General features: G+C 44.8%; 1 protein-coding gene across 4 annotated transcripts; it reads left to right on the top strand.

Annotated features, from left to right (window-relative positions):
* On the top strand, positions 1 to 26599 carry LOC135369967 (urease subunit alpha-like). Of its 4 annotated transcripts, none has more exons than XM_064603587.1 (23): positions 1 to 239; positions 4958 to 5091; positions 6329 to 6395; positions 7081 to 7163; positions 8922 to 9014; positions 9191 to 9370; positions 9996 to 10073; positions 11226 to 11305; positions 11654 to 11759; positions 11819 to 11902; positions 13490 to 13576; positions 13782 to 13907; positions 14006 to 14277; positions 15698 to 15747; positions 15953 to 16025; positions 17477 to 17558; positions 18684 to 18928; positions 20898 to 21012; positions 21790 to 21978; positions 23388 to 23487; positions 24024 to 24130; positions 26119 to 26242; positions 26378 to 26599. In XM_064603587.1, exons 2-23 carry the CDS (start codon positions 4966 to 4968, stop codon positions 26497 to 26499), a joined length of 2589 nt encoding a protein of 862 aa, XP_064459657.1. In that variant the 5' UTR covers positions 1 to 239; positions 4958 to 4965; the 3' UTR covers positions 26500 to 26599. The 4 variants fall into 4 exon arrangements, with proteins under 4 accessions (XP_064459657.1, XP_064459658.1, XP_064459656.1 ...); XM_064603588.1 differs by having other exon boundaries at positions 8910 to 9014; positions 9191 to 9340; XM_064603586.1 differs by having other exon boundaries at positions 8910 to 9014.
* Positions 26600 to 26970: the final 371 nt, after the last annotated feature.

Genomic DNA, 26970 nt, shown 5'->3' with positions numbered 1-26970 from the left:
CCGCCGCCATACAAAGCGTGCAGACTAATACATACCAACCCTCGGAGTACGCTTGATTAACATGCTTCACTATCTCAGTCGTTATGCAATGAACACATGGATAAAAAGATGACCGCGAAAGTTATCTCTCTACACGTGTTCTTGGGCTATCGGAAGGAGATTGACTCCACTATAGCATCTTCTTTGCGCGATGCCAAGTCAGATCGGTCTGTTCTAGGAAAGCTACGGCGACAGTACAGGTAGGTGACATTGTTTTGTGGTATGGCCACTGTTTAATCGTGGTTGTTTAGTGTTTAGTCGTGGTGTTTAGTCACCTTGGAAGGGTGACAGTTTTTTTTCTTTTTGGCGAGGGAAAAAGAGCACCCGGATATAATTACCGACACCGCGCTGCACTCTTAGAAAAAAGGGGTGTACTAAAAACTCCTTTTTCTTGCCACATATATTACTCCCTTTTGGAGAGTACAATTACTTTCAACAATGGAGTCTCCTCACTACCAGAAGGGAGTAACGGTACTCCCTTGCTCCCTGCCGGAGAGCATAATATTACTCTCCAGTAGGGGATCAGAGCGTAACCACACTCCCTAGAGGGAGTGAGGAGGGACTCCCTTTTTGAGAGTAATTGTACTATCCACAAGGGACTAATACATATGTGGCGAGAAAAAGGAGATAACGTACAACCTTTTTTTTTTAAGAGTGTGTGACCAGGCTTTATGAAAGGCTTTGTGTTGTTGTATTGCCAACTGCAGGATATGGGACCAGCTTGCGCAAGCTTTGACAACTTCGTGAGATGCCATACTGGCAAGAAATGACATTATCGTCTAATGCCGTTGGGGTCCTGAATGGCATTATATATCCACGAAGATCTTGCAACACGTCCCGTTTGTATAGTGACGTCGGTAGTTTATTCAGAACCGCAAGCCCCCCTGGGGGGGAGGGGGTGTAGAAAAAAAAAAAAAAAAAAGGGGGATGCAGTTAGAGTGTAACAGTAGTAGATCAAGGAGTGATATTAAACGGTAGGAGCAACTTATTTATTTACACATGGTAACAAGACTTTCGAGCACGAGACTGCACTTCTTCAGGTTCGTAACCTTCGTAACCTGAAGACGTGCAGTCTCGTGCACGAAAGTCTTGTTACCATGTGTAAATTAATAACTTGCTTCTACCGTTTAATATCACTCTTTGATCTACTCATCACCGGCAACTTGACATCGCCTATTTTTCTGTCATCGTATCTTCTTGTAACAGTAGTACAGAGAAAAAAAAATTGGGGGTGTTGGAGGGGGGGGGGGGGTGTCTTGATAAATCACTGGTAGTGACATTAACTGGAATTATGTCGATGCCACCCCTTTGGCGCCGTCGTGCTCTCTCTTGCCTTTCATTGGTGAAAGTTAAAAAGTTTCAAAGTCCAGCTAAAAATAGTTGTGTAACCTCAACTTTTCAAATAATTCTGTCCTGCACGGTACCAAGGGCGTTTTACGCCAGAATGTGTCTGCGCAGACGATGGGAGCGAGATTATATAAGCGTTTCACCGGCAAAGGAGTTGTGCCAATCTCATTAAGTAGAAACTGCCATTCAGACAAACTTCACTAGAGATATCTCCGTGTGGCACACCACACAAATAAACCGATTAATGTCATTTTTCGCGCCCGTGTGATCACACGTACACTTTATACCCATAGACCTCAGTGTTGGTCAGTTCAGGTACACTCCAAGAAAAAAAGGAGTACTTTTACTCCTTTTGGGGAGTAATTGCATTGCCACAAAAAATAGTCCCTTTCGGGAGTAAATGCACGGGAGTAAATGAATGTCACAGAGTGAAGACCGCATTTCACGCGCTGTTGTAAGAGTCTCAGGTACATAATTGGTGCGCATGCATGAAAATACTTTGAAGCAAACCGTCAACCGTGATATATCGAGTGATATAAAATCTTGCGCCATACTAGGACACAATTTGCGAAGAAAGATGCGCTAACTGTTACTTACTCTGTGTGGCTGGAAAATTGCTACGTTGTCTGAGTTATACAGCCTTATGTCGTTCAAATTGACCAAGGGCACATGTTTACGTAGACTATTGCATTCAGAAGACCATTCGCGCAGTTCAGTGACAATTTGCAGTCCTGGGGAGTAAATGTCGGGACTAAATATTGGGTTAGGGGACTAAAATGGGGAGTAGAAGCTGCGATTACTCCCGTTTTACTCCTTTTTTTCTTAGAGTGTATTATAGGCCGCAGAACTAGGAGGCCATATGTACTCTTCGCGACATAAATCAATTAATTAATCGTCGAGTTACGAAAGTCGCATATACGCGCACACCTTTTTTCCTCGGCGTGGTTCGTATACACAATAAGAGTTTTGCTATGTGACACGAAGTATCACCGGGTCATATGTATACATGGCACTCTCACTAATACACACCTCAGTGACAACTTCTTTATGTTTGCTCGTGTTGCGTGATTGTTGATCCAGTTCGTTCTTTATTTTCTAAGAGTCTTGCACGACACCTGGTGCAACGGGGCCATCCCCCGCGCTCATCGGACTTCGTTCATGTCGGGTTGTTGACTGATAAACTGATAAGTAACTGTGATGATGCCCTATATTGTGGTGGTCAGCATAGCTTAAAGAAGAGAGTGCACTTATCGTGAGTAAAACACAACCGTTATTTGTGCCAAGATAACGGAAGTCGCTTCCAGACGATTCTCTGTCTCTCTCTCTCAGACGTGTCTGCGTTCCTTTGCTGCCTGAGCTATGATTAATGGCGTCATTGTGATCTTACGTTCGCTGATAGTGAATATAGGCAGAGCCAGGGAAGTTTAATGGACGAGGGGTAGAAATTTAGCTGGAGGAATAGATAGAATAGATAAGGATATAGATAGGATTGCAAACGTTATATGTGGCCCGTGATAGATTACAGCAGCGTCGGTACAAGGGCTCATCGGCAAGGACCACCTTATATGCCCTTGGTTGTAAACATCCCGTTTCTGTGAAATACTGTCATTCAGAAACGTACGCCAGGTGACAAAATGTAATGGCCAACACGCAGCACCAACTTAAAATCTTAATATCCTCCAATTTGAACACTTTCCATATAGTGTTGATCAATGTCGCCGGATGTCTAAAAATTGGATACTCCACATTACTGCAAGGTCAAAAACGGCGTAACCTAAAAATACAAACGGTTTTGCGGAATATTGGGCTAGAATTGCATTAATAAGTCGATAATATATGTAGTTTCAAAAGCAGTCGTTGAGAGCCCTGCCGCATGTAAATAGGGTTTGGATTTCCGAAGTCTTTTTTTGGGCTGGTATCGTTCAACTTCATTTCAAGTCGCTCCAAGTCGTATTAAGCGATATGTTGGGAGAACACGGCGGAACTCGTTATCAGACAGCCACCGCATAGGTATATGGTGGGTTAGAATGACTGCTGTGCTTACCGCTATGTTCAATCCATGGAATACGCGATGCCCCTGTTTTGAAGCCAGGCGCCTGATCTCCAGCGCTATGCCCTCGCTGCGAACCGTGCGGGTTCTCGTTGAACTAGTTAAACATAATCCCGTGTATGTATGCGTTACTATTTTTATAGTGAACATATTTCGAGCAGCAGTACGCTGATTGGCGTACTAACCGTTTACGCATCAGCAGTTCTTTGTAACGAAACCACGTGACACACCGGTATACAGAGATCTTGGAGGCACCTAGAGTGAAAGATTTATTCTATTGCTTCCGTTGGTTAGCTGCAGTTAACATATATATATATATATATATATATATATATATCACGCTCATAGCCCAACACCTACCTTAACCTTTCTATCACAATTCCCCCTTATACTCGGATCTCGCAACCTAGGGTAAAGAGTGCTCAAATAAAGGGAAGGATGAGCACTTACCATTACGCAAATGCAAAACCGGCCGTTCAAACACGTCTTTATCGTTATCAGAGCACACATGCCCCAAGATCCGAGTGCTAATCGGAACGAGCCGTCGCATATCAGAACTGATACCTAGGTATGCCATTCGTTTGCTGCTCTAGGTGACACTCGAGGTGCTTCGTGCCCAAAGAGCAAAGAAAAGGCAAGCACATGGGATAACAACAGGTGCGAATAATCACGTGACGAGTAGCACCGAAATAAGCCGCTACAGGCGATCAGATCGCATAGCGCCGTGCTGCTAAACGGCTCTGGCGCCGTGATACGCTTGGCGCCATCTCTCGGCAGGAACATCGGTGGGTGGGTACCCATGACAGTCGGAGAGCGGCACACCAGTCTTTCTAGCCCGCCATACAGACCTTGTCGCGTTACTCTCAAACCACTAGTCTCCGTGCGCTCCTTAGCCTCGTTCTCAGCGACGACACAATAACAGGGGTGGACTGCCAAAATCTCTCTTCCCATTGGAATGAATACTAGTGGCTTCCGTTTTTAATGAGTATGACTAACGATAACGTACCATTGTCATATAACTAGTCATCCGGTAAACATCTGACTAGCGTATCAACGCTCGAAAGATGAAGGAAAAAAAAAAAGATTGCTCGCGTGCGATAGGCACGCAGTTGCTCACGTGAGGAGTGCTGTCCGATGCGACACCGGTTCCCGAGCGGGAGAAAATGAACTGTCATGAAATGAATACGAACGGACACGAAAATGAACGAAAACACACAACTCGGCAACCGGCAGTCCACACGTGCACAGTTCCTGTGGCTACCACGGGGTGGCAGCACTAATGGCGGCGCCCATTCCTCGAATCGCGTTTTTGTGTATAGTAAGAAGTCTCAAAAGGTGCGTCCTCACTTGACTTTGCCTATCGGCTTTCTCGGTGTGCTATGGCTCACTATGGCTATGGCTATGGCTGTGGCTCACTATGCCGATCGGCATAGTGAGGACGCACCTTAAGGTTACCTTGACGCAACGCATTTTTCTTTTTTTCAAGAGTCACTTCTGAAAGGTTGCCCCTTCTTCACGCAGGTAACAAAATGCGCCTAACCCCAAAGGAACTCGAAGGACTGCTTGTACACCAGGCAGGATCCCTAGCACAGAAACGTTTAGCCAGAGGTGTACTTCTCAATCATCCCGAAGCTATTGCTTTGATCGCCTGTCAAGTAAGTAAAAATTCCTCTTAGTGGGATCCATAGCACCCTGGCACTTAACTCAGCTGCAGCGCTTTCGTAGTGACGTAGCAACTGGGCGTACATTTTGTTCCTGGCATTGTATACCGCACTCGAGAGACTACCTTTAGTGGTCGACCCGTCAGTGCCTGGAACTAAGGCCACATTGACAGACAGACAGACAGACGGATAAAGAGATAGATAGATGGGCGGAGAAAGAGATAGACAGATAGACAGACAGACAGTCAAAGAGAGAGATAGACGGACAGAGAGATAAACAGAGAGACGGACGGACGGACAGATACAGACGGAGAAAGACACAGACAGAAAGACAGACACACGAACGGACGGACGGACGGACGGACAGATACAGACGGAGAAAGACACAGACAGAAAGACAGACAGACGAACGGACGGACGGACGGACAGACAGAGAGCTAGACGGAGAAAGAGATAGACAGACAGACAAAGAGAGAGATAGATGGACAGAGATATAAACAGACAGACGGACGGACGGACAGAGAGACAGGCGGAGAAAGACACATACATACATACATACATACAGACAGAGAGAAAGATATATATATATATATATACCGAATGAGAGATAGACAGACAGACGGACGGACGGACAGAGAGACAGGCGGAGAAAGACACATACATACACACATACAGACAGACAGAGAGAAAGACAGATATATATATATATATATATATATATATATACCGAATGAGAGATAGACAGACAGACGAACGGACGGACGGACGGACAGAGAGATAGACGGAGAAAGAGATAGAGAGACAGAGCGATAAACAGATAGAGAGATAGACAGATAGAGAGATAGGTAGGTGCTAATCTGCATCTGCTTTGATGATGGAGAGACCTTACAGAGGGTGTTTCTAACAACTTAACGGATCCGGGCTCCCGTTGTACCCCTCAACCGTGGCAAGCTTGCGCTAAATCTGGCGGCTGCTGTGCACACCACGCTCCGAACCCCTCTTGCAGCACGCGCTCTGACAATGCTCTTTAACTGCGGTTCCCTTGGGGTCTCTCGCGCAGTTCGAATACATGTTGAGCATCACCGCTTTTTGTTAATGACCCGCGGCTACCTCTGCTTCCTCATGCCGCGGAGTGTGCTGTATAAATGAAAATGAAGTTTCATAGAGAGCAGTACAGACTCAATGTGTTTCCAAAATTTTGAAGCTGGGACGTCTTTTTATTTGCCTCAAGGTTCAGGAGATGGCCCGGGACGGATTGAGTTTAGCTGAAGTAATGGACAGAGGAACACAGTTATTAGGTAAGCTACCAGAGAAATATATATTCGCTCGATAAAATCTGACTTCGCGCTATACGGTCAATGATGTGGTGTAAGTCCAGACTTGTGCCCGTTACTCAAAAAAAGTAATTGATTACCGTTACAAATTACTCCACTCGAAATGTAATTGAGTAACGAATATAAGAGTAACGGGTTACTCGTGCCGTTACTTTCAATTCCTCCAAAACTTTCCGCCCCTGTGTGCTTCGAAAAAAAGAAAAACCCCAACTCCCAAATGGTTGGGACTAGAGTCACTAAATAAGCTACGTAGCTTATTTAGTGACTCTAGTTGGGACAGCTGAAATAACGCGAAAGACTCGCGCAAGAGAAGTAGCAATAATATTTTTTCCGCTTACTACAGTTGAATAGCCCAACAAAGACACATGAAGTTTGTCACAGGACATTGTTATTTTGAGTCAGACAGTACAGACTTCAAAAGTAACTGATTAATCGGTAATTGACTACTCAAAACTGTAATAGAATTACTTGAAAAATTACTTGTTCAAAAATGTAATTGATTACCGGATAAATTACTCAAAAAAGTAATTGATTACAAGTAACGCAATTACTCGTAACGCGTTACGTACAACTCTGGGTGTAACATTACTCGTTTAAAGTGAACAGACGTCTGACTCGACGCCATGTCCATTTTTTTTTTTTTTTTCAGGTAGAAATCAAGTGTTACCGGGAGTACCGGAACTGATAGAAGAAATGACGGTCGAAGCTACTTTTCCAGATGGAACGAAGTTGGTATGAGTCGGGTACTCGCTTAGCGTTCAAGATTAGAAGACAAGCTGACGGAAAGGGAGAATTGTATAGCAGTGAGAAAGGCTCACCACTGCGTCTAACTAGCAACCACACACAATCTATTTCTAAGCATAACATATTAGTGGACGTAGGGCTTAAAGGAGTACAGAGGGCCATCCAAAAAAAATTCAGATTAAGACATCTGATGAAAGTGTGTGTGTCATTATACCGAATAGCGCGAAAGGTTTTGATGTGTGCAATTTGTTTCCCAGAAAAAAACTCACATAAACGTAGCTCCGCGCCTTCACCCTTAACTCGCCACTCCAGCTATAACGAGGATGAGGAGGTATGATGGCACGTCACCGATGACGGCATAAGGAGACTCGTTCTGATTTGCCGATCAGTGGGGGTCAGCGCATTGTTCCTTTGCCACCGTAAACCTGTTTTGCCAGTTTTCCCGGAGAATTGGGGATACAAGGAGCGCCCGAAGCTTTACCGAGCAAGGAGAAAGGCTTTATCAGAACCCCGAACAGCCGAGTAGCAGACGACAGCGGAGTAGCAGACAACATTTTTCTAGGCCAATCAGCGAGCGAGTCCTTATAGCGTCAGCGCGAGGTTCCAGGCAGATCACAGGCTGGTACTGCTCTTCACCACCGTTGCGCACGGTCGCTTTTGCGGCATATTTTAAATTCAGTTTCTGCGATAATTATGACTCTGTGGTGTAAATTACTTCGCATGGTGCATCTTACTGGCAAACTTAACAGTTTTATAAGAAGAAAACTGGGTGTTAAAAATGACTTCTGTGCTACTTTAAGGACTTACTGTAGACCCCCTGAATTTGCGAAGGGGTCACACAATTCCCGTGGAGGTGAGGCGCCAAAGTGTTAGGTGCTGCATGCGAATAAAATGCCACAAACCCTTTACCTGAATCGATCGAATTGCCAGCATATAGTCAAGACTTTGTCGATTGATGCGGTAGAACTCACGACGACATGGACCTGAAAGTGGTCACGGGTTCCAGGATGTTTTACGCAACTCTCAGAGTCATGTGTGTGCTCATGAGCTGTAGAATCGAAAGCTACACCCCGGGCATGAATTGGTGGTGACGGTGGGGGTTGGAAGGTGGCGCGTCGGTTGGGATCTGGGGTCCCTCTGGATTCAGGACGTTGTGCCGCCCCTGAGTGGTGGGAGCCCGGTTTCAAGGTTTCTCAAAATCCAGTGTTTTCGCCGCCAATACGTCGTAACGCTTTATTTTAGCAGACGACGAAGTGTGCGCCTTTACCATGTATTCACACGAGCAACACACTCACGGAATATTCTAGCGGAAGAAAAAGCGAAAATACTGCTTACAGAGTACCGTCCCATGTTGTGTTGAGCATTCACACGGTGCGGACTAGCGGGAGTGGCGTATTGCGCATTTAGCAGACGACACTTAGCAGACACCGCCGTCAGCGTCTTTTCCTGTCGTCTGCTACAGAATAGTATATTGTGGCTGTGGCACAGGATGTTCCCCATGGTTAGCAGTATATACGTGAAGACACGACGTTGAGCGCTCGCTCTAACGTCGCATCTTCCGCTTCTGGGGAAATGTCGCTCGTGTGAATACACGGTAACAGTGAAACAGTAAGAGATACTGTGTTGTTGTTTTCTTTTTAATGGGGAGACAAAAGGCATAGTCGGCCTTCGTTACGATCACTTTTCTTCCGGGTCCCGCTGTTGGATAGAGAACCTACATCTTTTTCATTATAGGCTTCCCTACAGTATCCAATCAGACGAGAAAATGGAGACCTGGAGCAAGCCCTTTATGGAAGCTTTCTGCCTGTTCCCGAATGCTCAGTCTTTGAAAAGAACAAGGTATACGCTAACGAACTTTCACCAAAGCGCGACAAATATACAAAATAAATTGAATTGACGATTAAACTAACGAAACAAATGACTGAAACGAAGTGACTGTCAAGTGACGAATGACTGCACCTATGCTGTGCTATATACAGCCGACCTATCTCGAACAACTTGCTGCATTGTTTCAGGCCTGTGTTCTGGAGCGCATTCAACCTCTGAACCAAAATCACCTGAGCAAAGAGATAAAGGCCCTGCTGGAGGCACCTCCAGGTCACGTGATTCCCGCCAAAGACGGCGATCTTCTGCTGAACAAGAACAGAAAGACAATCACTTTGAGGGTAACAAACATGAGTGATAGGCCTATACAAGTAAGCCTACAACAACTTTATTTTCAGATTATATTCACGCGCATATTAGCTCTCTCGCTAGAAGAGCTGACGCATGTTTTTTTTTTTTGCTTAAAAATGGCTTTAAGGTTTTTAAAGAAATTATAAAATGATATTCTTCATGCATGATGTAAAAACCCCGAGACTAGGGAACACGAAGGGACAGACACAACACGAAGACTTCGTCTGTCCCTTCGTGTTCCCTGTATGGTCTCGGGTTTTATATTATGCATCAACTTCACCAGCTCGCTTGCGTCTTAGCCGTCTTTTCATTGTGATATCCTTATTCATTTATTCAAATTAATTCTACTCTCTCTACACTATTTGTACTCCGTGTAGAAGTGTAGTAGAGTGTGTGGAATCTCGTGACGTATGACGTCAGCTTGACGAAACCAGGAAAGTACGCCAATAGCGCGCGTGGTCGTCGGACGTCTCCTGTGCATGCGCGTGGTGCGCTGGGCTCGAATTTCATACGTGAAAAAGTTGTGCAGTCGTCGATCCAAAATCGGCTGCACTCATGCAAAAATCGTTCGTATTTAATTAATTGTGGTGCAGTTACTTGCGTAGCTGTAGTTTACTGCTTACGTGTATTGTCTTCCCCTTGCAGGTCGGAAGTCACTACCACTTTATTGAAGCGAACAAATACCTCGTCTTTGATCGTGAAAAGGCTTATGGCATGAGACTTGTAAGTACATCGCCCTTTGGTCACATCGTACAAAGTTAGAGCTCTAATATGCCGCTATTGGGAAAAAACAAAACCTCGTCCGAGCCCCTTTGGCTATAACTAGGGCCTGACTTTTTAGGGTTAAACCCGTATCCGCCCGATATTTACCCCCCGAACGAAATCTGTAAAATTCGGGTTTAACCCGAATCTACCTGAAAACATCCGGGTCACGTGGCACACTCATAAGCGTGCATTAAAATAAAGTTCGATAACATTGCTAAACATTAGTTCCATGTTAAGACACATTTTTATTAAACAAAAAAAATCACCCGAATACACCCGAATTCCTGACGACAGAATATGCCGTAACGGGATTTAACCCGAATACACCCGAATTTTCGAATGAAAAATATCACCCGATATTTACCCCCCGAATTTGGCCAAAAATAAAACCCGAAAAAGTCAGGCCCTAGCTATAACATGCAGAAAGGAATACAGGGGGCTGCGCGCTTTGACATTGGGGACTAATCATGCGAAGTCATGCTAGTTTTCCCGTACATCGATGTTGCAGAACTTTGCAAGCGCCGTCGCTCGAAAGTTTGTTTCGAAATTCCTGGCATAGATCTGTCCTTTGGGCGTCAAAATGGCGGCCAGAAGTGGCGTGTGCAAAACAAAAACCATTGGGCCTCACGGTACGCACGAAGACAAAACCGATCTTCTCATACGTCACTAGTCCGCTAGAGGGCACATCGTCTTTTCCTACTCCAGAGCCGTTTGTCATACTCACCTTTGGTGCGGGTGCAGTGCTTGCGGTTACCTTGAGTTCGTTCCGCGCTCTTATTACCGTTTGCTGCACCAGATGTCGCCAGCTCCGCTTTCTGAATGCGTAAAAGTGTTATAAAAATAACGGTGGAAACTGAAAAGGGTGAACGCATTGTGTGTCCTTCGTTGTGGAGTCGTTCGGCAGTCCCGATAAGAATGTTCGTTGCCCAAACCGGTGATTCAGAAGGTCCTGGTTCATGTTCGGGCTCCGATGCAACAACAGTTGCTTGTCAGCCGCTGACTCTAACGATTTAGCCATATTCCAATTAAAGTACCCATGACACACGAGTAGTATACTGTAGTGTACTCAACTTGGTACTAACACTGCGTTCACTTTGTGGTTCCTCACAGAATGTTCCAGCGGGGCAGTCCATTCGGTTTGAACCTGGAGATGAGCGCAAGGTTCCTCTGGTCGAGATCGCCGGTTTTAAGTAAGCGCCTTGCTTTGTAGGTGTACTGTATACGGTAGATAAAACATTCACACTATGTGTTTATTATGATACAAGCTTTCATGGAGTGGGCTGCATTTCATCAGGCACAAACATAACGAGGAAGTCACATTTATTAATTATTAATGAATATTAATAAACGTATGCACAGCCTAATCTTTTTGGAGGTTCAGATGTGTTCAAATGATTCGGTATCACATATAAAGTAAATGCATTGTTAGTCCGAGCTATCGAACTAGCGTAACTTGTCCCACATTATACTCTATAATGTGCTTAATTATCAATCAATCAATCAATCAATACATACATACATATCGGTGTCACCGCCAGAATCGTACGAGGTGGAAACAATCTGTGTGATGGGGAGGTCAGCCCTGAAAACCTGCCTATGGTCATGCAGAGAGTCATCGAGAGAGGTTTTGGACACAGAAGACAAGTAAGTAGCAGTTCAAGCTCTGGGACATGTATTTCAATATATTGCCATTCTATTTTTAGGAATATTGTCGAGAGGAGCATTCGGAGTTAACAATGAACAGGGTGGACTACGCTGCAAGTTACGGTCCTACAACGGGGGACAAGGTCAGTTGCCAACTGCTATATTGAATAAATAACCAGTCTTGGGTACTAACTGAGTTACAGTTATCTTGTAACTGTAACTAGTTGTTTTTGCAGTAACTAGTTACAATAACTAGATAATTTTCTGCAAAAGTATAAATTGTAACTGTAACTAGTTTTCTTGTTAAAGTAAATGTAAAATGTAACTGTAACCAAGTTACTCGGGTATTGCAACAGTTTCCACACGTCAGTTCCCTATTCGCTCCGAGATCGAACGGTGTCGGCGCGCTGCGGAGAACCGATGAACTACAGCAGTGTGGATAGCTTCGTCGCGTCGTCTGCTTCTACACGTCTATTCCGCGTTCAGTGCAGTATGTGGAGCATTGGGGAACCGAACAGTATCGTACCATCGCGGCACAAGTGATCTTCCGGTGAATATACGCAAGAATTACGGGAAAGAACCATCAACTCCGAACATCGGCCGGCGTGTTATCCACACTGGAAAGGTGACGGTGTCGCCCCCTATTGGTCGGTCTCGCAGCGAATCAGTTGTGAAATAGGTCCATTGGACATCTTTCACAACTACTTATGCGCATGAACTTGAGTGCGCCGGACAAGGTTATCTCCGTGTTCTATAGATGGCGCTGAACGGGGACGACAGAAGCGAGGACGAGTGGGGACACCGCGCGAACGGCGCGAGCTCGTCGGTCCCACTCCGGACCGGTTTTGGTCTTTTGTGCTACCACCCACGTGGGTTTGTTTTGGCGGGCGCCGAGGGTGGTTCGCTGGAGAGCCGCTAGGATAAGACGCGAATGTGAAAAAAGGTTCATTCCGCGAGTTCTGTCATCTCGCGCGCAGCTAGGACATCCGTGAGACTAACTCCCATCGTGGTGCTAGGGCCCATGGGAAATTCTCTGTTGATAACACGGTATAACTATGCTTGGACAGTGCAAGTGCTAAAACAAGTTTTTGAGTTACATTTATTCTGCTTTTTTGCTTTAAAGGTAACGGTCAAGTAACTAAGTTACTTTAATCTGTAGCTGTGATGAAGCTGTGACAAGTTACATTGCAAAACGAGTAACTGTAACTCAATTACAGATACAGTTACAGATAAAATAGCGTAAACGCAGGCAAGCTCGTGGGCAGGATTCATGACGAGGAAAGACTGAACTTGGGCACGAAGTTTTAGACGGCCCCACACAACGACAGCTCTCAAACCAGCAAACGTGATTTAATATGCAAAAAGTACACAAATATACGTACAAGCTAAGAGTAGCCATCATCGAAGAGTGAAGGGAGAGAGGGGGATATGTTTATTAAAAAAAGAAAGCGAGAAAAAGAAAGGGGATAGGGGGTATCGCTCGTACCGTACCAGCAGCATTGTTACATATCACTAAAGTGCAAAGAGGCACCATTTGTTAGAGTTCAAGTGAAGGAATGCTTTTCGCAGTGCATACAGATGTTTTCCATCCAGCTTCACTAGGTGGCAGAAGCCAGAGCGCTCAAACGAAATGGGATAGATTGTCAATACTTTCCAGCTTAATTAGTAATTATAATGTGAGTATTTTTTGGCATCATCTCATTATGTAACTGAGACCTTTACTCTTGCAGATACAACTCGGTGATACGTGTTTGGTTATAGAGGTGGAAAAAGATTACGCAAATTACGGGGATGAAGCCAAGTTCGGAGGTGGGAAGGTAAGTAACAGCTCGGGTAGTCATCTCTTATTGGTTATCAAAAACACGTAACCTCCCCTTCCTATATCTTGGAGACATCCCAACCCCTATAAGCAAAGTAGTAACCCAGCGTGTCTTTTTGTGGACGCTATGTAGATGTCTTCGTTACGAATGAGTAGATGCTAACGTGGACGATGGCTGAAATATGTCTTTCGTTGTGTGTCAGGTAATTCGCGATGGAATGGGTCAGGCATGTTGCCGAAAATCGGAAGAAGTGTTGGACACCGTCATCACTAATGCGCTGATCATAGATGCATGTTTGGGGATAGTAAAAGCTGATATCGGAATAAAGGTAGGTTGAGAAGGCCGTCCTTCTTTGCATAAAATTCAGATAACGGTAACAATTGCAATTATACACCCAAATTAGAATTTGCAATTACCGAATCGCAGGGAAACAAGATTAAGGCCATCGGAAAAGCGGGCAACCCCGACATCATGGAGATGGTGCATCCGGATCTGGTCATTGGATGCAGCACAGAAGTGATCGCCGGGGAAGGTCTCATAGTGACTGCAGGAGCCATCGATACCCACGTGCATTTCATATGTCCGCAGTTGATAGAACAGGCTATAGCCGGCGGAATCACCACGCTCATTGGCGGAGGATCCGGCCCAGCATCGGGCACTCGGGCAACAACGTGCAGTCCTGGTCCGGAGTGCATCCGGTACGTATCTCTGATATCCGGAACAAGATGAGCGAACTTCATCGCGTTCTGAGAGTTGCAGTGCTCCAGAAACATTTGACCCTTTCACCCTTGCACCCTTTCATCCGGTACGTGTATCTGATATCCGGAACAAGATGAGCGAACTTCATCGCGTTCTGAGAGTTGCAGTGCTCCAGAAACATTTCACCCTTTCACCCTTGCACCCTTTCATCCGGTACGTATATCTGATATCCGGAACAAGATGAGCGAACTTCATCCCGTTCTGAGAGTTGCAGTGCTCCAGAAACATTTCACCCTTTCACCCTTGCACCCTTTCATCCGGTACGTATATCTGATATCCGGAACAAGATGAGCGAACTTCATCGCGTTCTGAGAGTTGCGGTGTTCCAGAAACAACTATTCACCCTTTCACTGTTTGCAAACAGAAGACACAACCGGAAGTTGTCTAGGGTTCCCAGCGTTAGCAGCTATACATGTGGCGCCACACCGTGTCACTCATTTCAATTTAACCCTTTCACAGTTTTAACAAATAGTGGAAGGGTTTAACTCAAATGAGTGACAGGGCGTGGCGCCTCATGTAGCCACTGGGAACCCTAGACAACTTCCGGTTGTGCCTTCTGTTTGTAAACTGTGAAAGGGTGAAGTGCGTTAACCTATTAAGCTACGCTGGCATCTGCTTTTCGACGACTCACAAAAGAGGCCTCATTCAAGTAACGGGACGCGAACTCACTCACTCTTCACTTGCTCACCCACATTTCTTCTCATACGCACACACATACATACACGCAGCGGCATCTTGTGAACACGATGGAAAGTAACAGTTTTGATAGGCTGAAACACGCAAACAGACGAACACAACACAGGCCTTAAGGTTACCTAAGAACATGAACAATTGAAGTGTGGCAGTCGTCGAAAAAGTCAGTTTTTTCTTTTACAAATCAATCAATCAGACAGAGGCGGAAATCGAACCACGCATCTCTGGATTGCCAATCGAGTGCGCTAACCAATTACGCTACGCTGGCAAAGTCGCTAAAAAAAGTCGCTGCGATGCCTCATTCTTGACATTCTTTGTAGCGCGGTTCACCTACCATAAGGTGCAAATTTGTTCCTTTATTTTGATTAGACCTTATGTAGTCAAAACCAATACGAAAACGATTATAGAAAAATAGTCAGTTTCAATTGAAGATACGCGAAAAATCTCTAATTATATATCTTCCACCTTGTAACATTTTTGACCTGGGACTCGTGATTAGGCAGTTACTACCTAAATAACAGCGAGGCAAAGAACATTTTTCGCGAATGTGAAAATAGAGGCGATGTGCATAAACCGCAGTGTTATAAATAAGGCCCAACACTGTGAAGTAAGTAAACATGCCCCGCAATGCTGCTCCTAAACATTTTCGTGCACCTTCTTTTTCAGCAATATGATCCAAAGTACCGACGATTTTCCAATGAACTTCGGATTCACCGGTGAGCTATGCTTGACAACCACTGAATGCAGCCGAATTCCACGTAGATTTTCCCCAATACAGCCTCCTTATTTCCCTATAGCACCCTTGAGTTTCGCTATATTACTTCTCTATTTCCCCACACAACGTCCCCGCTTCCCTATGCTAGTAGTACTCCGCAACAGTTCAACTCTTTTTCTATGCTGACACAGTCTCGTTATCCACAGGTAAAGGAAACACGTCCTATACGCAAGGTTTGGCTCCCGAATTGGTCTCCCAAGTCGAAGCTGGTGCAATCGGGTGAGTTTGCAGAAGCGACATTTGCAGCGTGCAGTGCTGCTCTGAATAGACGATTTCAGAAAATCCCAATGTTCCTTGCGCACGCATTGCATCCTGGGAGATTACTGGGATGAACCATCTTTCACGTTTTGTTTTCGCTGACCTTGACTCCTCGTGGGCTGTTGGCCGAGAGGCCGAAAGACCAAAACTGCGATACCGAAACTAACGAAAGAGCTTGGACATGTTCTCCTCCTTTGTTTCCAGCAAGTTCCCATAGTTCAAAGCGGCGCTAAGCTCTCGGGGATTTTCTGAAGTTGCCTTTTGCGCCCATTCCCCTATCGAATCCTATAATCAGCTGTGCTTCCTGAGGTTTCCCCAGGGGTTTCCGGCACGCTTCCCAGAGGGATGTCTGTACAGTTCCCCTGGAAGTCGGCCCGAGACGCATACTAACTCTCCCTCTCCCACTTTTTCCTGCTGTCCCCCTCTCCACCTATCCACGTCCGCGCACCTCCCGTAGCCACAGTTGCTTCGTGGCGCTAATGGAGGGCAATAAAGAATGAAAAGTAACAACCAGATGCTGGGGGTGACTAATAGCCCTGTCACACAGGCAGTCTTCAATGATCATTGAAACCAATCGTCATTGAAAACGCGTGTAGCGCCACCTAGCGTGTAACGTGTCAACCTGTCGGGGAACACTGAAACCAATACTCTTTGGGAAGTTGGCACGTTACACGCTAGGTGTCACTACACGCATTTTCAATGGTCATTGGTTTCAATGACAATTGAAGACTGCCCGTGTGACAGGGGTGTAATTAGGACTAAGTTCTGCACGTCTTCGGCACCCAGGTAGCATTCTTTTAAAAATTCCACGTTACCGCCGCGAAGCAACTGTGGCTATGTGCGGCGTACAGACGTGGAGAGATGGAGAGAGGGCAGTAGGAAGGAGTGGAGGACAAGGGGTTAGTATGCGTCCTTGGCCGACTTCAGGGTGAACTGTGACGACATTCGTCCGGAAAGACTGCTGGAAAACCCAAGGAAAACCTGAGACAGACACCCTGTGCCGGGATTCGAACACGTGTCACCTCCCAGTGTCGACGTGGAAGAGTTCAGCTAGCATGTTTGATACCGTGTACTGCTGTACCGTCACCTACACGGTATTGCCGTGGTTTTCTACGCTGCTCACAATCATCTTCATGATTGAAATATAATGACGTTTTGTGCTCTGCCGTGTCTGCTGCGAAAAATAAAAATAAAATCTAGACGGAAGGTTTTTTTTCTTCGTGACGTCAAGACGTTGACCTGTTACTTGCTTTGCTTGTCATCCCTGTTTTTGTAGTTTTTTATATTTGTTATAAAAACTATAGTTGTTTAGTATAGTTGTCTATGGTTGTTATAGTATAGTAGTTATAGTTTTATATAGTTTTTAGTGTAGTTTTTGCAGTTTTTTTTATATTAAAAAACCTTTATTTCAGGTTAAAGTTGCACGAAGACTGGGCCTCAACTCCCGCCGCCATCGATGCGTGTCTGAAGGTCGCCGATGCTTACGACGTTCAGGTGACTTCCGTATACTTTGAATATTGGCGCTCAATGTTTTGTAGTTCACCCGCTCGCTACGAGGAGGCGCCTCCTTCCTGCAGCGTCCGTCATCGGCAGAAAGGAAATGTGCTCGACTCGGGGGGGTGTGCTGACGATTGAACTCGTGTGCTGACGTGAAATGTGCTCGACGATTAAAATCGTCTCTTAAATTAATTAAAATTGTCGAACAATTGGTTGGATTAAAATAAGTCGGTTAATTAAAATGGATTATAACGGTCGCTTCCAATTCTACTGTCTCGCATTTTCGCGAAAACATCTAATTAAAACATCTTTAATTTAATGAATTTTAGGTATATAATTTGTTGCCCAGTAGTTACATGCTCTTTCCTACAGGACGCTCGCCAGGCCACGTGACCCGTCCGCAAAAAATGGCATCAGTGCTGCTCTCACAGCTAAAAAACAAAACAGAAACAAAACAAAAAGATTTGTATTTGTTTTAAAACCAGCGGCATGGCCGAGCGGGTTAACACCGGAAGGTAGTGGGTTCGAATCCTACCACCGCCAGTGCTGTCTGAGGTTTTTCATGGGTTTTCCGAATACTTTCCAGACGAATGTCGGCACAGTTCACTCCGAAGTCGGCCCAGGACGCATATTAACCTCCCTGTGTCACCCACTCCTTCCTGCTGTCTTGTCCACATCTTGTACGCGGCTCATAGCCATAATTGCTTCGCGGCGATAAGACGGAATTAAAAAAAATATTTGTTCTAAGAGATCACATTACATAGATAGATACGTCATACGTGTTTTTTAAACGTCTATCAACTGCTCATAGACACAGTCAGTGATTTATCCAGACCTGCCTACACCCCCTAACACCCGCTCAAATGTTCAGTGACACCCCCCCCCCTAACTTTTTCACCAGCGTACCCTCTACAGGGGGTGTCCTCTTGATTTCAGCGTTAGGCGCATGTCGGTAATGACATATGTTAAGCTGTAATGGTGTAACTGTAATAATGACCCCCCCCCCTTCAATTTTTTCCAACACTCCTCCGTGCTTGGGATTCTGGGTCAACCGCTGAAGACAGTCGCTTCGCAAGGCTAACACGATGTCACTTGGCATTCGCATGATTGACTTACTTTCAGGCACTTATTCACACGGATACACTGAACGAATCTGGATGCCTGGAACAAACAGTGGAAGCCTTTGATGGACGAACAATCCACGCGTACCATGCTGAAGGGGCCGGAGGGGGCCACGCGCCAGACGTGATTGCTGTGTGTGGCGAGCAGAACGTGTTGCCTTCGTCCACGAATCCAACCAGGCCGTACACGAGGAATACCATAGACGAAGCCTTGGATATGCTCATCATTTGTCATCATCTCGACAAGTACGTAACCCGAATGGCGTTCAAGGGACAGCTCTGGGATACAGTGAACCCTCGTTAATATGACCCCCGATAATCTGACATATGTGCTTTACAACCATACTCTTGAGAAACAATGCTGTGAAACCTCTGCACATCCCCGCGTTAACATGACAATTCCGCATTATGACCAAAATCTTCGGGAACCACCATGGTCATAATAACGAGGGTTCACTGTACACAGTGAACTCTCGTTATTATGACCTTGGTCGTTCCCGAAAATTTTGGTCATAATACGGAATCGTCATATTAACGGGGGGATTGCAGAGGTTTCACTGCATTGTTCCCCAAGAGTATGGTCGTAAAGCGCGTATGTCAGATTATTGAGGGTCATATTAACGAGGGTTCACTGTAAGCCACATTGTACAGTGAACCCTCGTTACTATGACCTCCGATAATCTGACATACGCGCTTTACGACCATACTCCTGGGAACAATGCAGTAAAACCTCTGCAAATCCCCCCGTTAATATGACAATTCCTCATTATGACCAAAATTTTCGGGAACGACCATGGTCATAATAACGAGAGTTCACTGTATAGGGTCTCTTTCGTTTAAATTTTCTTCCATCTCCATCTTTCACCACTGCCCGCATCTATACAGAATCTTTCAGAACCTCACTTTCAGTTTCTCTAAATCTGCTGGACTCTGGCCCTCTGTCGCTATCAATATTGCTTGGTCCATGGCCAAATCCAGTCCACCAAAGCTCCGGCCTAAAATCACTTGTAAAGTTTTCGGGACACCGTATAGGACTTCTGTCCTTACTGTCCTTACCGCCAGCAATGTGATACAGTATCGCCCCCCCCCTGGTGGTGAAACTCCCCAATTATTCATCACTAAACTAAAGCTGTTGCTGTCGTTAGTTTAAATTTGCTCTGTTAGAAGTTCTCGCTATACCTTTTTATCCACCGGCAACGGTACTATAGTGCATGTACTGAGGGCTCATGCTATCGAATAGATAAATTTTCTGAGATTGCAACTCGACTGCTCCACAATATCGTTAAAATACAACTTTATGGCCATTTCTCGTTGGCCTCTCGTGTGATATAAACCTGCTAGGAGTCATCTGTATATAGTTAATTACATTAATTTTCATTGACTTAACATTAAATAACGAAAGCACGAGAGTGAAAGGAGAACAATGTCTTCTCTCTGACGTGCCTCTAATACCGTGACAATATTGTCTCGCTGTTCAGTGACTACAGTGAATCCTCGTTAATATGACCCCCGATAATCTGACATACGCGCTTTACGACCATACTCCTTGGGAACAATGCAGTCAAACATCTGCAAATCCCCCCGTTAATATGACAATTCCTCATTATGACCAAAATTTTCGGGAACGACCATGGTCATAATAACGAGAGTTCACTGTACAGTGAACCCTCGTTAATATGACTCCCTATAACCTGACATACGCGCTTTACGACCATACTCCTGGGGAACAATGCAGTGAAACCTTGCAATCCCCCGTTAATATGACAATTCCGTATTATGACCAAAATTTTTCGGGGACGACCATGGTCATAATAACGAGAGTTCACTGTGTGTACTAAACAACAACGACAACTTTATTTTGTGATTTTGATTTTGGGGAGACTCATCGCCAGTGGAGACACTCTGCCCCATTGCTGATGGTAATGTGGTGACTACAGTGAACCCTCGTTAATATGACCCCCGATAATCTGACATACGCGCTTTACGACCATACTCCTGGGGAACAATGCAGTGAAACCTCTGCAAATTCCCCCCGTTTATGACAATTCCGCATTACGACCAAAATTTTCGGGAACGACCACGGTCATAATAACGAGGGTTCACTGTATATACTATACATGATAAACGTGTTATAGGGACTTCATTGCTCCAAGCCTTTTGTTTTCAGTGCTGCCCCCGATTTTTGACCCTTGCAAGATGTTTGCGCTAATTGCAGGAATATTAAGGAGGACCTGGCCTTTGCAGAATCTCGGATCCGTGCTGAGACGATCGCGGCCGAAGACGTCCTTCACGATATTGGTGCGATCAGCATCTACACGTCAGACTCGCTGGTGAGTGAAGGCATTCTGCTGTGGAGGAATTTTTTCATTTGGCATCTACAGTGAACCCTCGTTATTATGACCATGGTCGTTCCCTAAAACGTTCGTCATAATGCGGAATTGTCATATTAACGGGGGGATTTACAGAGGTTTCACAGCATTGTTCCCCAAGAGTACGGTCGTAAAGCGCGTATATGTCAGATTATCGGGGGTCATATTAACGAGGGTTCAGTGTACAGTGAACCCTCGTTATTATGACCATGGTCGTTCCCGAAGATTTTGGTCATAATGCGGAATTGTCATATTAACGCGGGGGATGTGCAGAGGTTTCACAGCATTGTTTGTCAAGAGTATGATTGTAAAGCGCATATGTTAGATTATCGGGGGTCATATTAACCAGGGTTCACTGTACAGTGAACCCTTGTTATTATGACCATGGTCGTTCCCGAAAATTTGGGTCATAATGCGGAATTGTCATATTAACGAGGGGATTTGCAGAGGTTTCACAGCATTGTTCCTCAAGAGTATGGTTGTAAAGCGCGTATGTCAGATTATCGGGGGTCATATTAACCAGGGTTCACTGTACAGTGAACCCTCGTTATTATGACCATGGTCGTTGACCATGGCATTGTTCCCCAAGAGTATGGTCGTAAAGTGCGTATATGTCAGATTATCGGGGGTCATATTAACGAGGGTTCACTGTACACGTAACTTGCATTGTACTACCGGTCAAATTTCAGCACCTCCAGACTTTGAGGTTGACGTGAAAAAAAAAAAAACTAATTTCAGGCAATGGGCCGCATCGGTGAAGTTGTAAGTCGGACGTGGCAGACGGCGGACAAAATGAAAGCGTACCGTGGAAGGCTTCCTGAAGATTCACCGCAGAACGACAATTTCAGGGTGAAGCGATACATAGCAAAATATACAATCAACCCAGCGATAGCACACGGTGTGGACGAATACATCGGTTCTGTGCAGGTACGGATATTACTCGTGTATTAAACTCGTAACGGAACTTAAACCGATATTTCACGGACGAAGAGTTTTACGACCACAATGACACGGTCAATGAGACTTCAGCCTCACAGTTTCATCTGTTGAGCTGATTACTAGATTATGGCGACTGTGTCATTTGTACACCTCCGCAGCGCCGCATTTGGAGGTTAGCGGTGGCGCTGCTCATCGGCCCGTTTATTACTCCCTCCATTAATTTAATGTCTTTTACTTCAGCTTACCTTAGGATTTTTACACAAGCGGTGCACGTCGCACGGGATATGCATTCTTGCTAAAGTTGTAAATTGATTATCATCATCATTCTAACAGTTTTCATGGGAAATCTTGCTTCGGTCGTATATGTCCTCTTCTGCACGTTCAAAATTCAAATTTCCATTATCCAATCATGACGGAGATCTCGCGGGCCGATGCGTAGCGCCCCTAGCGGATAGTGCGGACACGCTCCTGCATAGGAGTTGTTGGTTGTGACATGGTCTCTATAATGTAGTTGGTCGGGGTTGAGCTTTTTGCATGCTTCAACTGTTCGCTACTATATTGTAACTTATGTTCACGAGAAGCAGACACAGAGGGGTGCCCTGCACCCGCCATTTCTGTAACTACCCTCAAGCGGTTGCTTGTGCTAAATCACCATCTTGTCCTGGTCATACTTCATCGTTGTGAGGTCGTGTGATTCGGTTTGTTTGTATTGTGTTTTAGTGCTTGATGACATAGTATTCCCATCCGTGTAAAATCGAGAAATGAAAGTATTTTGCCTGAAGTGTAAATTATACTGTGCTTCTTACGTGACACGGTAACTTATTCCTCCAGTAGTGCGAGTCACATCACATAGGCTGAGTGAATGTTAGCGGCTGTGTCTTTATTGCACTTTTGAGAGTGGTCAGCAGTGCGATGGGTTTTACTGCAGGGATACCGGATAAACCTAATTTTCGAGGTCGAAATAAGTTACAAAGCGGCGCTCAGAATAAACAGCAATTGTGTTGCTTACAAACTGTTTGGCCGCACATCATGGGGAAGGCTATAATTGTGGTCACGTGTATGTTGACGTTTGCAATGACGTGATACCAGGACCTTCCCAGAATACATTGCGGTCGCCTGGCACCTATCATCTCTGGAGCCACATATGATATAGGACAAGCCTGTTGGAGCAGCACCGTGCAGTCAGGATGTGTCCTGTTATAATAACTTTCATCGTCGTATTACATTAATATCATAAGCAATTAAACAGTCTATTAATTAACTAGGCAATTATTTCATTACGTCAGTCACTAATTCGTTGATTATTAGTTCGTTAATTAATTATTTTATTAGTTAAATCATTCATTCATTAAAATTAACAACCTTCATTATAGCACATGTTGCGCGTGCTATTCCAGGCTGGAAAAATGGCAGACTTGGTGCTCTGGAGGCCATCTTTGTTCGGAGCAAAGCCGGAAATGGTGATCAAAGGAGGACAAGTGATTAGCGCACAGTTAGGTTAGAAGATTTTGCATGTTGTCGGGTTGGGTACGTTTTGTGTTGTACAGACCACGAAGCAAGTAAGTAAATGTTATAGCTTTGAAATTCAGAGTGACGCTGCACAACTCTAGGACCTGTGCTAAGCTTAGTGACAGCGTACAAAAGATAATAAGAAACAACAACAAATACCAACAAATGAATAAACAACGACAAAATAACGAGCCCTGCACGCATGGTTAAAGTTCCTTGGCGATGCTAGAGTGGAATAAAAAAAAAAAACAAAAAAAAACGAAGCCTGACAAATAGGTTTTTATTTACATTATGATGATACATTCGGCCTCGCAATTCGGCCTTGCGAAATCCCGGGTAGAACCCTATATAGGTATCACTATTCTATTCCTGCTAATAAAAATACCAATCAAAGGCTTAGTAGTAAAGAGCGCGAAGCGGTTACTCCGTTGGTCACGAACACCCTGGAATGGTTATAAACAATCAACGACGCAGTTCCATTTTTCTTTGACCATGGCATACCATCCGTTTGAATTTCATTTCAGGCTTGGCGAACGCATCCATCCCGATCTCGGAACCCATTGTTCTTCGAGAAATGTTTGGTGCTTTAAGCCATTCGGTGGGAAACAACTCTGTACTCTTTGTGTCACAGGTGAGCTCAGAAGAAATTCCTTTGGCAGTCCAGTCCTTTCCCGTTTAGTACTGGGTAACTTCGAACACGCGTAGCCTTACCATCGGGGACGCGGCGCAACGGTGCGCATTCATTAACTTCCTTCCCCAACTTTCTCGCAATCTAGCGGCTTTTCAGCGAACTACTCATGTCACAAAAAACAAAAAACAAAACAAAAAACACACAAAAAAACACACAAAAAAAAAACACGCGCAGCACTCGACCACACGGGTCGTCCTGGGGATGCGCAAGAAAGTTCTTGTATAGACGGTTACGTCGATCTTCCCGGATTCCTGGAAAGATACGCGTTCCCCGTGAATCGGTTGCGCATACCGCCACCTATTGAGTATTCATTGAAGACTACTCTGCGCCTCCAATCGCATGGGTGCATCGCGCATGCGCGTACGAAAATTAGCAAAGAGGTCTATTATTTTACGCGTAGACACTCGTTTTGTTTTTGTTTTTTTTTGCGGGAGAGCGGAGTGACGTGACGTGACGTGACGTAAAGACGTGACGTAACAATTAAGAGTCTGCCAATCGCGACCGTTCTTTCAGCGGCCGTACCTCTGGAGGCGAGGCGTCATAAGCCGCATGGGAAGCCCGTGTTTCAAAATCATCTTTCGTGATTGGCTGACATCTAAAAAGTTATTGTATGACTATGACACACTACTGCAATATTTTCACCTTCACCCACTGGCCACACGTCGCTCTATCGCCGACGCCCTATTTCTGTACAAATGTGTCCATGCCCGTGTTGATTCGCCACTCCTGCTGAGCCTCCTAAACTTTTGTATTCCTCGCGCGGCTTTTCGTAATCCACCAGTCTTCTACGTTAAACGCTTCTGCCCCAGCGATCCGATTACCCGAAGCCAAATTCTTCTGAACTCGCTTCCCCCCACATGTGATATTTTCCACACCTCAAGCGCATCCCTTAAACGCGACGTTATTTCTTTCCTTCAGCAGTGAATTTTCAATCGTGATATTCTTTCCTTTGTTTTGTACAGTATATAGTCTCATTCCATCTTATTACTTATGTGCTGCGCGTAATCTATGTATTGTAGTTTTGTTGCTGATATTTCATTGCATGTACTGCGTGGTATACTTGTCTGTAAATATGTAAGTACGTATGCCTGTTATGTTTGTAATGTACCTCTGCTAGTATCCCACTGTATATGTATCATATATATGTCTGTACATAATTATTTGTGCGTTTATGTCTGTATTGTATACACTGTGAGTTATGTGTATTGTGTGCGCCAACACCATGGCCTTAGCGGCCGTTCTTGGGCACTAATAAAAATTATTATTATTATTATTATTATCATTATCATTATCATTATCATCTTGGCTGGATGCGGCGATTGGCTGACTTTATATGATACGCAGAGCATTAAAATTATCTGGGTGCTAATACATTCACTTCAATATGAACCAAACATTGGTTAGAATAACGGAGATATTATCTAAAAACCATGAAAAACAAAAAGCGACTACAGCGACCCGACCGTCGGCGGCGCGACGGAGAAACTAGACGCGACGTCACAAGCAGGTGACCTTCCCCGCAGGCGGACTGGCTTGGTGCAACCTTGGAGTGAGCAAATGATGCAAATGTCGTCAGGCGGATCTTAGGGGGTAGGGGGCGGAATTTTCAAGATTGATTGATTTAAAAGAAAAAAATGGAGATTGAATTTGTTCGTTCACATACGGTTCTCGTATTACACTAATGAACAAAAGTGTCTGTGTTTGTTTTCTTGCCAGCAATCGCATACGTCAAACAACATGTTGTGATCGTGTATGTAGGTATACCTTCGAAAACGTTTTATTGAGACAGATATTGAGACAGATATTTTTGTTGCCTTTATCGTGTGTTTCAACCATTGGCGCGTTCCTAGAAAACAAAGTAAATAAATGGAGCCGATGGCGTTCACGGTGATGAAATGAAAGCGTGCCTCCCTGCTTCCACGCTCTAGGTTTCCTTAGACAAAGGCATTGTCCAACAGTACGGCGTGAAAAAGGCATTGCTTCCCGTCCACGGTTCGAGGAAGGTCAGGAAAGCGGACTTTGTGTACAACGACTGCGCTCCCACATTAATAGGTAAGATGAATCAAGATAGTTTTGAGGATTTCCTTACTCCCAGCATGGACGAACTGATGAAAGCCTTAAGCACCAGAAAATTTTTTCACCGAAAGTTCACGGAAAATAGCAGTATTTTTTTTTTTTTTTTCACAGTAAACCCAGAGACTTACACCGTAGAGTGGCTCAAAGAAGAGGACGGAAAAATCATCTACGACCAACTCACTTGCCCTCCCGTCGATGAAGTTCCATTGGCTCAACGGTATTTTCTCTTCTAGCTGCGTGAATAATTTATTTTTACACACGTTCTATTTATATATATAACGCATTTGTCTCAATGGGAAGAGAGGACGAAATAAAGTTTGCTACCAACTTTGCCTTGATCGTTTTAAAAAAGCCATCCGCTCGGGCGTCTAATCTACATTTCCCAACATTCAGGACATTTCGACTGGCTTTTGTCCGTTTCAACTATCTACGAACGTATTTATTCCCGTGTATTTCTTTCGCTTCGATCTCTAAGGCAACATCCCAACAGCGCGCCATCTGCTGTCAACCTGTAGAGAAAGCAGACCGCTTCTTCAAAAGCGCGCCATACCTAACGTTCGCTTTCCAACGCGTAGATGGCGGGAAGTGCTCATAGTGTAGGTGAGAGCTAGCTCATAGTATGGTATAGTTCTCATAGTGTAGGTGAAAGAGGTCAAGTGCTCAGTGATAGGTGATAGCAGACCCTGTCTTTCTTGTTCAGAACT

This window comes from Ornithodoros turicata, chromosome 10, assembly GCF_037126465.1.
Source record: "Ornithodoros turicata isolate Travis chromosome 10, ASM3712646v1, whole genome shotgun sequence".
NCBI classification, from domain to species: Eukaryota; Metazoa; Arthropoda; class Arachnida; order Ixodida; family Argasidae; genus Ornithodoros; species Ornithodoros turicata.
Note: the sequence above shows the minus strand (reverse complement) of the source record. Positions and strands in the feature narration are given on the sequence as shown.